The sequence below is a fragment of the Neopelma chrysocephalum genome, unplaced genomic scaffold (genome assembly GCF_003984885.1).
Source record: "Neopelma chrysocephalum unplaced genomic scaffold, ASM398488v2 Primary Assembly neopelma1_60, whole genome shotgun sequence".
Classification (NCBI taxonomy): Eukaryota; Metazoa; Chordata; class Aves; order Passeriformes; family Pipridae; genus Neopelma; species Neopelma chrysocephalum.
The window spans coordinates 10,664,841-10,678,713 of NW_020897715.1; the positions used below are offsets into that span (position 1 = coordinate 10,664,841).

The window sequence follows — 13,873 nt, forward strand, 5'->3', positions numbered from 1 at the left end:
GTTCTTCTCTACTACAGTGACCCATGCCCTAAGAGTGCTATACACAAAACCTGATGGATCTAGAAAGAATACAAAGTATGAACTCACTGTGCACTTGATTTGCTTATCCTACTGCCTATTAAATAGTAATAGCTCTCATTCTGCTTCAGTACCACTGAACTACATTATTTTTAATAAAATGAAGCATATTTCCCAGAACCATCAAAGGATAAATACCAATTACCTTGCTTCTCATCTACAGGACAAATGCATTTAAAAAGTACTATGCTGTACTGGAAGCATCTCTGCTTTACAGCCTGAACAATTACAGAGCTGAACTTATGACTTCAGAAAATTGCTAATACAACATCTGGCACTCTCCTTCAAACTTCAGACAAAAGACGAGCTTTTTCAGCCAGTTCTGTATAAATTTCCCCAATTATCACCCTCCTGATAGTAAATGGGGGGGTTTACCTTTTTTTTTCCCTTTTCTTAAGAATAAACCTGAACATCCTAGAACCAGATACTAAACACGGTGAAAGGACGGAGTACAGTAGGCAAAGAAAAAATGGTTATTAAAACCAGTTCTTAGGTGTGAACATATTCCACCCAAGCTAGATTAAAATGTGATCCTGATGTTTGGCTTGAAGCAGTAATCTTCTATGATCTGAATTAAAAAAAACAAAACCAAGTACAGCCAACTTCAGCCTTATTGCATTCAGCTCTATTAAGAAGTCTGTGTATTAACATATTTGGCAGGTTGTCAGCCAGTTTGCTAGATTGCAAATCTAATGAGTCATTTGCATCACTTTGTAAACACAGGATTTTAGTCTACTTGCCAACATTACCATACTACCTCCAAAAAAACCCCAACCAAAACCAAATCAAAAAAAACCCCAACAAGACACACACACGCAGAAAGATCCTCCAAAACCAAACAAAAAATCCTGGCAGAAGTGGCTTCTAACAAGATGTTTAATCAAGGTAATCTAATCCATGGGAAGCAAGTTATCTAAGGCACGGTCTGCTCCATGCCACACACTCGTTACTCCAAAAACGCAGGAACAGCCTTTCCTGTCTGCCTACGTCTGTCTCATTCACAAGGGAAGGAAGCTGAGCACACGTACAAAGAAGGGTGTGCAGCAGCCAGAGGATGCAGAGGCACAGGGATATGCCTAAGATTCCTTTTACACAGAAGCAGCCATTGGTTTGCATCTGCTTATCTCAAACAGTGTCCATCTTATGCAAATAACAACTTTGAAAGTGGTCGTCACACTCAGTTTTCAAGAATAAAAAGATACTAAGGAAGATAGGACCACATTCAGCCAGAAAATTCCTAACACACTTACGAAAAGAAATCTCTAAGTTTAAACTCCTTCACGGAAAAATTATTCTTGAATGCTGGTGCTATGTGTGTAAATCCAAGATTATTTAAATCTTGGAATAGGTTACACAGTCGGTCTGATCTGTATCTTGGTTAACTTGGGCAATTTCAGGATAACGCCACTGACATTCCTTTTCAGGTAAGTACTAAATATAAAAAATGCAATTAACAGAAACAGTATCAAATAAATGAACTCACTTGTCATCTTCATCGTAAAGTCCACAGCTCTCCAGTCTTGAAAGGGCTAAACGAAAAAATTGCTCTAGAAGGCAAATATAAAGAAGATTAATGAAAACATTCAGTGTTTGCCGATACAAAAATAAGCATGTCACCCTGACTACAGTATTTTCATACACATTAGTTTTACATTCACTGTGGATAAAAAAACTGAACATAAGAATACTTGGAATTTAGGGCCACAGATCAGTCAATGATGCCTAAGAAATTCAGGTTTATCAGAGCTCCTCTCTTAGTTCATCCTGCCCCAGTACTTCCCTGTTGGAAAAGATCATGGGATTTGTATAAAAAAATAAATCCTAGTTACAGTAAGTAAGAATTGGAAGAATTTCCAAGACCTACATCCTTACTGACTTTGTTTTTTCTTCCACCCACCTTCACATGAAACAGAAGCAGCCTTGACCCAAGAGGGGTCATACACGCAGGGACAGTAAAAGCATTACCTATCGTGGAAGACGACATCAAACCAGCCTGTGCTTGCTGGCAAAGCTGGGCAGAGGCATCTTCCCAGCCCTCCCTCAGTGGGCAGGGTCCTGATGGACATTCAATCTGCCTCTGAGAGGAAGCCTCAACTCTTTCCCAAATGTGCTTTTCTGTGCTGTAAACCCAGAGGTGCAGGAAAATTTGCACCATCCCTGTTATGCTGATGGAGGCCAAATCAAGAATCTAAAGCCAGGACCTGCAGGGTACTTGGAAGGTGCACTATTCAGTGTCAAAAACTTGAGACTTCTTGTGCACCTGTTGGCTGGCAGAGCATGGGAAACTGAAAAGTCCTTGACTTAGGGTAAGCACTACTTAGCAACAAGTAAAACATCCATGTGCTAGCAACACTATTCTCATGCTGAATCCAAAACACAGCACTGTACCACATACTAAGAAGACAATTAACTCTATTCCAGCCAAAACCAGGACAGTAAAAAGAAAATTTCACTGATGTAACTACCCCAATCTCAGGACTTCTGCCTCAGTAGGACACTGCATCTCAATCATCTTAGGGGTGTTGAATAAAGCCCATCACACTGACCCAGTTAATATCTGACCTAGCAAATCACTAGCTAAATATCTTTAGCACTCCAGCCCACATACAAACAAAAGGAAGCTGAATAAGGTCCACTCTTCCTCACTTCCACCTTTTTGGAGCTCCTCTAGTGAGAGGGACAATCTCAACACCGTGAGTTTTTGTTAGAAACAGAAAGGTGTCAGGTCAGAGGGACTAAACAAAACCATTATGTCACTGCTAGACACCCCCAAAAGAACTGGCATCAGTGAAGAGGAAAGACAAGGGCCAGATTCGGGGGGCTAACAAGACTTTTAGGAATTTCTGTTTGAAAACAAGGTACATGGGAAATACTAACCTGCTCTCTTTATTCCATAAGGTAGTTCAAACTTATCACTCCCTTGGAACTCTGCCACCCTGATAAAATCATTAGTACACAGGAATGGGTATATTTTGTCAACACTGAAAAAGAAAGAAGTTTCAAAAATCCACATGATGCATCTGCATAAGCAAATAATTCATGCAATTGCTTTGTAAAAAGTTTTCTTTATCCTACTATTGTAATTTTTATCCTATTACCAGCATCCATTTTTAAAACAAGGAAATCCATGAACAGAGGGAAAGCAAGTAGATGACAGAAAAGGTGAAGATTTTAGAAAATGTGGGTAAAGAGTGAGATAAGAAGATTTGTCTGCTAGTGTAAGTTACGTACAGTCATTAAAATCGTCATCAAAATTGTGTGACTGAAAGCACACCATTAGACCATATATTCAAGAGAATACATAACCCAGGAAGACAATGAGTAACTTCAGTTTGAAAAGTAAATAACAGAGGCAGCAAGGAAAATTAAGAGTTAGTATGGTATATGGCAATTTAATAAGTAAGAATGGGATTTGAAACAAGGTGTTTTAACTCGAAAATACCATCTCCTGATTTGAGATGCACTCCCATTCCAAACAACGGCTGTGTTGACATTAATAAGTAGTTTGAGGGTATATCCATATAGCAAAAAAGTATGGAGTTCTCATGTCCAGATTACATGCATATTGAGTATTTTTTATTCTGGACTAATTCTGATATGGTCCCATGGATTGAACACTCCTTAGCAGCTGCAGCACATCAGGCACGGTCCTGCAGTGCATCTTCTGGTTTAACCACATATGTGAAAGGAGCCCAGTGCACACATGCCAGGGCCACCCTGGGATGAGAAGCATGACACGAGGGGATCACAAGGAGGTTTGCCTCAAAAGCACGTTCCTCCCACAAACCAGAACACGACAGCATGATGCCTTATAAGCGTCAAGCTAAAAATAATGGGTCACTTCTTTCTTCAAAAGACAGGAACCACAGACAAGGAATATCTCATAGCAGGGAAGTGACTCTTATTACCTTATCTGCCCAGTCTAGGCAAATGAATGAACAGTAGACACAAATGTCACATGCTACACCATGCCCTTGGCTTCACCTTTGAATTAACTAAGCACACACTTACTGTACTGGTTGACTTTGTAGTGATCCTGCACACTAGGTCTTACATTAAAATGTTAACACAGAAATACATAGTCATGAGAAAACCTAGTGCTAATCATAAAAAACCCTAGCCAGCACAGATTTGTTTTTCCATGAAGAATATTAACAGCTGTTAAGAAAACCTTCACTCTCAGTTTCACAAATCAAGTATTTTCTTCTTCTTCTTTACGCTCTACATATTCAGAAGATACTAACAATAAGAAGGAAAAAAAAACCAAACTACAAAACACCACAGCCCACACACCAAGAACTGGGCCAGAGGTTAACTAAGCAAGACCAACTAACTTCGAGACATGATGCACTAAACACTCATACTAAATTTAGTAACTTGCCTTGCTGTTCAGAAGCAGCTGGTAAGCTTAGACATAATAAATAATTTACCTACTGCAAAGAGATTCTTAATACTAGCTCTTCTAGCTCTGGTTCCTTTCCAACAAATAATTCTGCAAGGTTAGAAATCCTTCCAACCTCCCCAGGCTATTACCAAAGTGCACAGAACAGATCTTCAGCTCATGCAAATTGTCTCAGTAAAGGAGCTACAGAAATGTACGAAAGACTTTGCCCTAGTTCTGCATGTAGCTTCTTGCTGTGCACCTCTGAGTTCATCCCTGCACCCTTGCTGAGCACCAGAGTTATCCTGCTGTGCCCAACACACAGACAGCCTGGGCACACTCCATGGGCAAGGGGAACTAAGATCACCTCACTGGACCAGGAGCTAACGAAAACTCACAGACTATAAGTCTGCTTTGGGTAGGACAAATTTTACACCCTTCCATGTTCTTTAAAAAGAAAGTACAGTACTAATTACTGACACATTTTCTTGTACACAAAAAGTACCAGAGGAAAAAGAAAAGCCATGGTGTCTTTGTGCAGAGCTTTAAGACTTCTTCAGCCAGGCCTTGGTCTAAACATCTTACCAAGCTTTCTCAGGGCATTACTCAGTGTTTGCTCCAAAACACATAAACAGCCCAATCAGCACAGCCTTTCCTTCCCCCCCAGTTCCCACACAAGACTCACCCCAGTAAAGATTCAAATGCTGGTTTCAGGAGACAAGTGTCCAGTGCACTCCTTCTCTCCACAGCTGTAGGTGGCAGCCTGCAAAAGAAGAATTTCAAAGAAATAGTAAGAACAGAAATGGGTTGCAGAAACAAGGCAGGGAAACTCAGACAAACTAAAGTAGTAAAAGCTGATTACTAAGCTAATAGCACACCAAATTTTCATGACTCCCTCTGCCTGTATTGTAAAGACGGAACTTTCTCCTTGCAGCACAACTACTTTTATTAGTAAAGCTCACAGTGCTGTTCCAAAGGGTCTGTAACCTCCCTTGCTCAGCAAGTATCAAAGCAGGCATAACCAGAGCAGAGAACTCAGGCCCAACCTCCAGAGAAGCAAGACACACGGGCTGAATCACCCCTGCAACCATACAAGATGGCATCCCCAGGGCTCCTCAGAGAAGAGATGGAGTCTTGTTTGGAGAGGGAAACAGACAGCACTACGTAGGGTACTTTAAGGAAAATGAGATTCTTTGGGGATAAGTCATTCCTCTCATAATAAGGCTAAGACTTACACTCCTAAGCACGTTCCCGCCTTGGTGATTTAGCCCAATTAATCACAAATATGAAGCCCAGAAGGGAAGGTAAAGTTCAATGTGAGCAATGTGTGCATCTGGGCTGCATTAAGAACAGAAGGATGAAACCACCACATTAGAACCATAAGTCAAACAGACCATTAAGGTTAGTTGCTTTTGGTAACCTCAAGTTGCCATGTGAATACTGACACTGAGAAAGCACCCTGTGAAATCTATCAGCTCTCGCCACCTTGTTGCTTCCCAGCATCAGCCTCACAGATGGCATTTTGCAGCATGGCTTCAGAAAGAACAGATGACTGCTTTTAAGCTTTAACATAGGTGCTCATTAGTCCCACAAACCTAACTGCAGGAATTCGCTAGCACAAGATCTGCTTATACAGGCATGTCACAAGTAAAACACACCTCTGATTTAATAAATTTTAAGCATAAAAGTTGTCCTCTTAGCTCTGTTGATTTTACTCAGGTATAATTCAGAACTGCAAAAATTTGGAAAGTGTAAACTGATGCCCTTCCAACAATTCACTGTTTGTTACAGACAGTCATTGGAAGTGGTCGTTAATATTAAACAAACACTGGAAACACAACGTAAGACAAATTTCTTTCTGACAGACATGTTACCATTGTGTTCATAACAGAAACAGCCACCGGACACAGCTGTACAATAACCAACTAAACAGGGAGCCTATGGACAAAGGCTACAGATTTTAGCCTCAATCCCTCCCACCTGCCCAAAAACCAACCAAAAATAAAACCCACAAAAATACTCAACTGCTGAACTTACTGGGTAACTCCACTAGTCTCATAGGAAGGAGAAGCCCCCACAGAGGAAGTCTGTCCATAAAAGCTAATCCTGTAAAAAGGGAAATTTCATAACAGTGTGGTTTGCTGTGAACAGAAACCACAATAGAAAGCTATTTGTATCAACTGTATGCTATAAACAAGATAAAAGCTATCACTATTATCTTCATAACACTCTGGTCAGTTCTGGTCACAGCTGTGCAAATGGCAGTGGGAACTCAACTTCATCAAATAAGTGCCCTGAATTTTAGGTCCCAAGCCACTTGTTCCGTGAGCCTGGAGACAGTGAAGGCTCACTGCCCACAAGGGTTGCCACTGGGCCTCAACAAATTTCAGCTCTGCAAAAGGTGCCCACCGCACCTGCAGTTATTCCCATGAGCGGAGAAGGCCTCTCCCACGTCACTTATCAGACACTTAAAGAACAAACTAACACTAAACACGCATGGGGTACAGGGAGGAGATATGGACACGTGATAAGGTATCTCCTCACCTGAACACCCATTTTCATGAACCTCAGGGTTCATAGGGCTCCCTATCTGTGAAGTCCTGACCTCTCCATACAATCGGGCTCAAATTGATTACTAGGTTTAAAAGTGACACAAGGGACGACAGGACAGAATAATCATATTGATTCCCTTACAGTACAAAAAAAACCCAGGCACAGAACAAACACACAGAGACAGAGTAGTAAGGACTTCTGTCATCACTAGTAAACAGTTAAAGAGCAACACAGCAACTCACAGCCACATCTCTCATACAGTCATGAGGTGTCTGAACAAAACATCACCATACCAGTAGAGGTTATTTTTCCACAGATTTCCATGCAGTATACCATACATAACAGCAGCAGCCAGGATAAAAAACAGAAGAATTCGTTTCATGACTGGTAGACCTGAAACACAAGAAAAACAAAACAAGAAATTTAAACCCAAGATAAGCTATTATACGAACTTTTCTAAAGCATCTGGAAACCTACAAAAGGAAGGTATTATTATTACAGCCATTCTCCACTACCACAGATCTGACTGGAGATCACTCCACTTTGACTTTTCACATACCAGAGACGGGAGCTGAACGCTGCTTTGCACCTACCACATGTGCCCACACTGCACAGAAGCTCTGAGAGGGGTTCACTTCAGGTTCTCTCTGAAGACACGGGAGGAAGATGGGCTCTTCCAGAAGCATGTCAAGAGTAGAAACTCTTTTCTGTTCACTAGCAGCCCAACCAAACTAGATTCTTGGGTCAGCAGCTGGCCTTTATAGGCACCTACGCTTCTCCCCCTTCTTGTGCCACACGATATCAGTTTCCATAATTACACAGTTAAACAAACACTGGCACTCTCCAGGAGGCAGATAGGCTGATGAAACAGAACAGGGTACAAGCTGCCACAAATTTCTACTGGCTTTTTTAGGATCACTGAATGTTCTTGAAGTCCAGTTTTGACATTTAAAATCGCACTGAAGCTACTTGCTTATGCCTGCACAGCCTCCAGCTCCTGACATAGGCCAAACTTCATTGCTCAAGTGACAGAAAAATGTTATTTTCAAACATTGCTAAGTGAGGAAGAAAAGTTAGGATCCCATCAGTTAAACTTACTAAGTTATGGAAAAATATCAGCAAAAGTGTTCATTTCTCAAACAGAGCTTGCACCTCATTGTACAGTCTAGTAAAAAAAAACAACAGAGAAATATCAGAAACGCATGCATCTGGCAAGACATACGGAGGGAAAAATCAAGTTCTGTATTGCTCACATCCTAGACAGTGAGCTGCCTTTTCAGTAGCTATGAATGAACTGTTGTTGGTTAATCTCATGAAAGTCCAAAATAGCCATTCTGGCCACAAGTTACTGGGGAAATTTACTTGACAGCTATGGCCTTGCACTGTTTTCACTCCTTCCCCATCACAGTAAGCAGGTTCAAACCACACAATGCATATACACCTGCCTATCTGTATTTTAAAGGGAACATAACAAACAGCTGTCCAGTAAAATAAGTCATATCCAAACATACTGCTGCATTTTCCAAGAGCAAAACATCTGCCCTTATGGCTCATTCTTTTGACTTTTTTTTTTAATTTTTTTTCTTTTTAACTCTTTACTTTTTAACTTCTTTTTGCTTTTTAGAGTATTTAGAGTTGCTGCTATTTTAAACAGCCCCAAGGCAATAAAACTAAAGGTAGATATAGTTCAAGTGATTTATAGCAATATGCTGTATGCTAGTAATATCTTGATATCCCACCTTAAAAGCCAAAAACTGCTGGAGAGCTTTTTTGTTATTAGAAACTGAAAAGCAAATTACTGCCACTTATGTATCTTTATCCCTGAGGAAATACCTGACAGTCAACTATTTCTTACATTTACTTGAGTGTAAGAACCCACCACTTCTTTATTCTTTTATCACCCATATTCTTCACCAGGCTTTAACAGTAGAGTCAGAGATACCAGTAACAAAGCCATGCAACGAACAAGGCAGAATCTAGCAAGCTTAAGTATGTTCTCCAGGTTATCCTACTCTGTTCTGGACAAAATACTCACAGGCTGCAGCTGTTGCAGCTTCAACCTTTCAGGCCTCCTTGGGAATTAGCATTGCTTCCCTTCAGCTCCGACTCCCTTGATGCTTCTTGAAGGGTCACTGCAAATTTGTAATGACAGTCACTTTCAACTTTTAGAGCAATCTCTGAGTTTTAGCAATAATTCTGTAGGAATCATTCCCTAAAAGTGCAATAACATTACAAGAAAACTCACCTACTGGGTTCAGTCAAGTGTCATTAACAGCAATTGGCTCATAATCCTGAGTGCCATCACACAGCACGAACAGGACAACTGAGGGATCAGGCCCAGCCTGCATAGGTTTAGGAAAGGCAGCTCCTGCTTGACCAACCTGATCTCCTTGTATAACAGGGTGTCCTGCATGAAGGAAAGGCTACGCATGCTGTCTACCTAGACCTTTGTAGAGCTCAGACATCATTTCCTACAGCACTCTCTTAAGAGAAACTGGCTGTTCATGGCTTGGACGGGTGTGCTCTCCACTGGATTAAAAGCTGGCTGGCTGGCGAAGCCCAAGTAGAGGTGGTGAATGGAGTTACATCCAACTGGCAGCCAGTCACTAGTGGGGTTCCCCAGGGCTCAGTGTTAGGACCAGTCCTGTTTAATATCTTTAAAGGTAAGATATGGTCTGGACAAGGAGACAGGGTGCACTCTATCAGTCTGCAGACAACATAGAGTTGGGTGGGAGTGTTGATGTGCTGGAGAATAGGAGGGCTCTGCAGAGGCATCTGGACAGATCAGAAGGATGGGCCAAGGCCAATGCTATAAGGTTCAATAGTGTCAGGTCCTGTCCTTGGGTCACAACAACTCCCAGGCAGTGCTACAAGCTTGGGGCAGTTGCTGGAAAACTGCCTGGTGGAAAAGGCCCTGGGGGTGCTGTTTGACAGCAGCTGAACACGAGTCATCAGTGTGCTCAGGGGGCCAAGATGACCAATAGCATCCTGTCTTGAATCACAAACAGTGTGGTCACCAGGACCAGGGAAGTGATTGTCCCTCCGTACTCAGCACTGGTGAGGCCACACCTCGAATTCTGTGTTCAGTTTTGGGCTGAGAATAAAGACATTGAGGTGCCAGAGCACATCCAGAGAAAGGCAAAGCTGCTGAAGGGTTTGGAGAAGAGGCTCAGCGGGGACCTTATTGCTCTCCACAACTACTTCAAGGGGGGTGTGTGGTGAGGTGGGAGTATGTCTCTTCTCCCAGGCAACAAGTCAAAGGACAATAGGAAATGGCCCCGAGTTGTGCCAGGGGAGGTTTAGATTGGATATTAGGAAAAATATTTTCACTAAAAGAGTTGTCAATCATTGGAACAGGCTGCCCAGGGAAGTGGCTGAGTCACCATCTCTGGAGGTATTTAAAAGTCATGTAGATGTGGCCCTTAGAAACATGTTTGACAGGTAGATGTGGCAGTGCTGGGCTAATGTTTGGACTCCCTCATCTTAAAGATCTTTTCCAACCTATGTGACTCTATTATTTACTGCACTTTAGTTTTTTTCCTTTCACCGTTAGTATCTTTATCACCTCCTGCTTTGCAAAGGTTTGCCAAAACATCCCACTAAAGTGAAAATCGACTCTTTACTTTTTACTAATTCAATCAATGCAAACTTCAGTTAAACAGAACATAGCAAAGTAGCTCTTCAGATAAAGTTGCTAAATTAACAACTGATTAAACTGCTCATTTTGGTGACTTCAATGTAAGAAAGAACCTTGCTGAAGAGTCAGACCAAGCTATAAAACAGAGAAAAGACAAGACAAAGCTGCCCACAAAGAGTCTTTTCAAAACAAAAATATTATTCGTAACAGTATTATTCACAGAGGGGGGAAAACTGTTCCACTTGAAATATTTATAAAGCTGTGAGTACAGCCTAGAAAGAAAAAAATCATTGAAATAAGAGAACATAAGTCAGCAGCATTCTTCCAAAGAATCACAAGGGATCTGTAACAACCTTCAGTGTCTTACACAGGACACTCAGCCCAGCACACACATGATAATGGGTCCACCCCAGCTTCAAACAACCCATCATTAAGAGTGTACCTAACTCAGCTCTTAGAAAGATAAAATGGTCTTTAATTATACAAGTGTCTCCTCATCATCCCATCCCCCGGTGCCTGGCTTCATTCCCTGTTTGAAGAGAGAGTTCTGTAGTCAAGAAAGACGATCTTCTTAGTGAAGACTTTCTTAATCTGGTTTAATAAACAAAACCATTGCCTTGTTTACAGAAGAAATTATTCTGGGTGTATTTTTAATGGTGACAGAATTTTCCAGTTTTCCCTTCCTATTTTAAAACAGCTGAGTGTTACAGAAAGTTAACCAAAGGAAAACACATTCTTATGATGCACATACTGCACTAGAGAATTCCCACAGTCAGAGACGCAAGAGAACAGGCAATTTGAGAAGACACAGTTCAGATGTATAACAACAATCCCTTCCAGTTTATTTATGTCAATACAACAGTGGGCATCTTGATTTAAGCCCATCAACCCAAATGACAGAGGTCATGGTGCCCTTAGGTCAATGTCAATCAAGATTAAGCAAAACGGAGGACAAAGCTGAAACTCAACTATTCAGTTCCCCCCTCCTTCTAAAAAGCCTACAGTGACCTCCTCAACGGAAGGAGCAAGGAGCACAGCCTGATGATCACAGTGTTAGCTGGTCAATTTTCTGAAAGTAAGCAAGCAAGCAATGGGATGCATGTTGCAAAAGACTGATGGGCACTTTTTAGTAAGAATCTAAGCTAGCTTCTGTGGTTCCATTTCCTACCTCTCCCAAAGCAGAGCTACAATTACAGAATTAGACATGACTGCCTCTGTTATAGTATTAAGAGACCTCAGAGATCAGCCTGTATTTCCTACTGAGAGACAGATTTGCCTCAGCTCCCATCAATCCACTAGAAAGACTAATTTGGATATATGATCAATTAGCTATATAAGACCTGAGGCTAATATTTTCTTCCCTTGGTGGAAGTGGGGAACCCACATCCTTGTCACAGCTGCATCTTTATTCTGGTACAGTGTGGTAGTATCTGGTATGAGCCACTATCTCAGAGCCTTTGTTTATCTTCCAACTTACATATGCTATTGATGCAGCTATGCCACAGAATAAAATAACCCCACAGGAACCTCCAGCTGTTGGACTGGGGAATCAAACGACCACACTGTGATCACTTTTTTCCCCATAATGCTTATTATTCCTTTTGCTTTATTCCTTAAAAATTAGGTTGTTAATAACATAATGCAGTAGGCTTTTCCATCTGTCCTATATATTTTGTAAAGCACCTTTGACTACTACTAAAGCAAAGAGTTAATAATATTTAACTAAAAAGTGGTTACTACTAAATTAAATACTACTCATCTTAAAACAATCTTGAACTGTCACAAGACTAGGTAACTTCTTGCAACTGTAATTAACTGACAGCCTGAAAATGTCAGCTCACTCAGACCTCAAATTCCTAAGCCTTGTGTTGTGGGGGAGGAAGTGAGCTTGAAAAGGTGCCTTAAGCAGACCTTGAAATTTAAAGCGACAGCAGAAAAAGAACATAAAAACCTAATAAAAATTTTAAAAGAAACATTGGGATTTTTAAGATGTAGTCAGTATTTTGTGGGTTTGCTTGTGATCACCACCTGCAGCACTGCTTCCTTTTGGTCAGGATGTAGCACATGACTGGTGAAACAACTATGCAGTAAAAAGACAACTGAAGAAGGAGTTTTCTCACGTCATCATCTTTTTCAGGTTAAGCTGTCAAAACATGAGCATATTATGGCACATATTTCTTCTGCCAAATCTAACTACTACTCATCATTCAGTCTTCTAGTTCAGTTCTTCCTCTATGTGTGTGCATGGTTCACTGATTCTACAGCACTGCTGTAGAGTTTTAAAGGTACTGAAGTGGTTGACTCAGTCTACTACCTTCCCTCACATGCACCTGAAATTCTCATGGTTTGCAATACTCTTTCTGATTTAATTAAGAAACAGACGTCCTCGGAAATATTGTTTAAATAAGATACATTGGGTTATCCTAGCAAAGTGGCTCAGAATTAAAACTGCATTTCTAACTCTCCAACAACAGACTTGGTTTTGAAGTTGTAAGTCTAAATCATCTTAACTGGAGAAGATTCTTGCTAACCTGCCCTGCCCCACACCAAACCAAAGCAGTTAGTCCTATTTCTGAAAGTCTGCACAAACCATGACACCAAAAACCTCAAGGTTTTACTGTGTCAAAATGTCACTGGGGACTTCCACCATTACACCACACATGTACTGAACTGCTGACAAAGTTGTCTTTCCTGTACTGGAAGGTAAGATGTTTTCAGGCTCTTTCTGTCCTAATCTCTTTCAACAATGTGGGGATAAGCAGCAGAAGAACAGTTTGCTGACTGTGAAAACTGAAGCCTTCTTCCTCTACAACAGCACACCAAACCACCCATTTTACTTCCATAGTACCAGGTAACTGAAGAAAAAGACAGTCTTTATCCAAACATAGCTTCTCCTTTTTAAGGAAGGTTTCCAGTGTTTCCCCTATCATTTCTCCTTTATCCAACCACTGCAGCAGACTTGAAAAGAAACTGTAAGATAAATCTTTTTTCCAAGTGCTCAACAGCAAGTAATGATGTCCAGTCGATTTGGCATCACAGTAGTAGTGATGTTTAATAGATTTAGTCAATCTTTGTTCATCAGCTCCTACAGCTGGAAATGTAGCCTCTGCTGACATTATAACCTATTGGAGAGAGACACATACTGGAGCTGCGTCCATCTCTGACCTCTTGTGCAGTTGCACACTAATTCAAGACAGGCTGCAATAGATTGGTTTTAGGGCCTA

General features: G+C 41.1%; 1 protein-coding gene across 4 annotated transcripts in view; it reads right to left on the bottom strand.

The window, feature by feature from the left end:
* Positions 1–13,873, bottom strand: part of ST3GAL6 (ST3 beta-galactoside alpha-2,3-sialyltransferase 6) — a 62,705-nt gene that overhangs the window by 35,455 nt on the left and 13,377 nt on the right. For 3 of the 4 annotated variants that reach the window (XM_027681094.1, XM_027681092.1, XM_027681095.1), the window contains exons 2-7: positions 8,111–8,177; positions 7,306–7,405; positions 6,497–6,565; positions 5,145–5,222; positions 2,956–3,059; positions 1,562–1,625 (exon numbers count right to left, since the gene is read on the bottom strand). In XM_027681094.1, the coding sequence (XP_027536895.1) occupies positions 1,562–1,625; positions 2,956–3,059; positions 5,145–5,222; positions 6,497–6,565; positions 7,306–7,394 (404 nt within the window). In that variant the 5' untranslated portion in view covers positions 7,395–7,405; positions 8,111–8,177. The remainder of the gene's footprint in view (positions 1–1,561; positions 1,626–2,955; positions 3,060–5,144; positions 5,223–6,496; positions 6,566–7,305; positions 7,406–8,110; positions 8,178–13,873) is intronic. The other variant, XM_027681096.1, reaches the window with a different exon arrangement.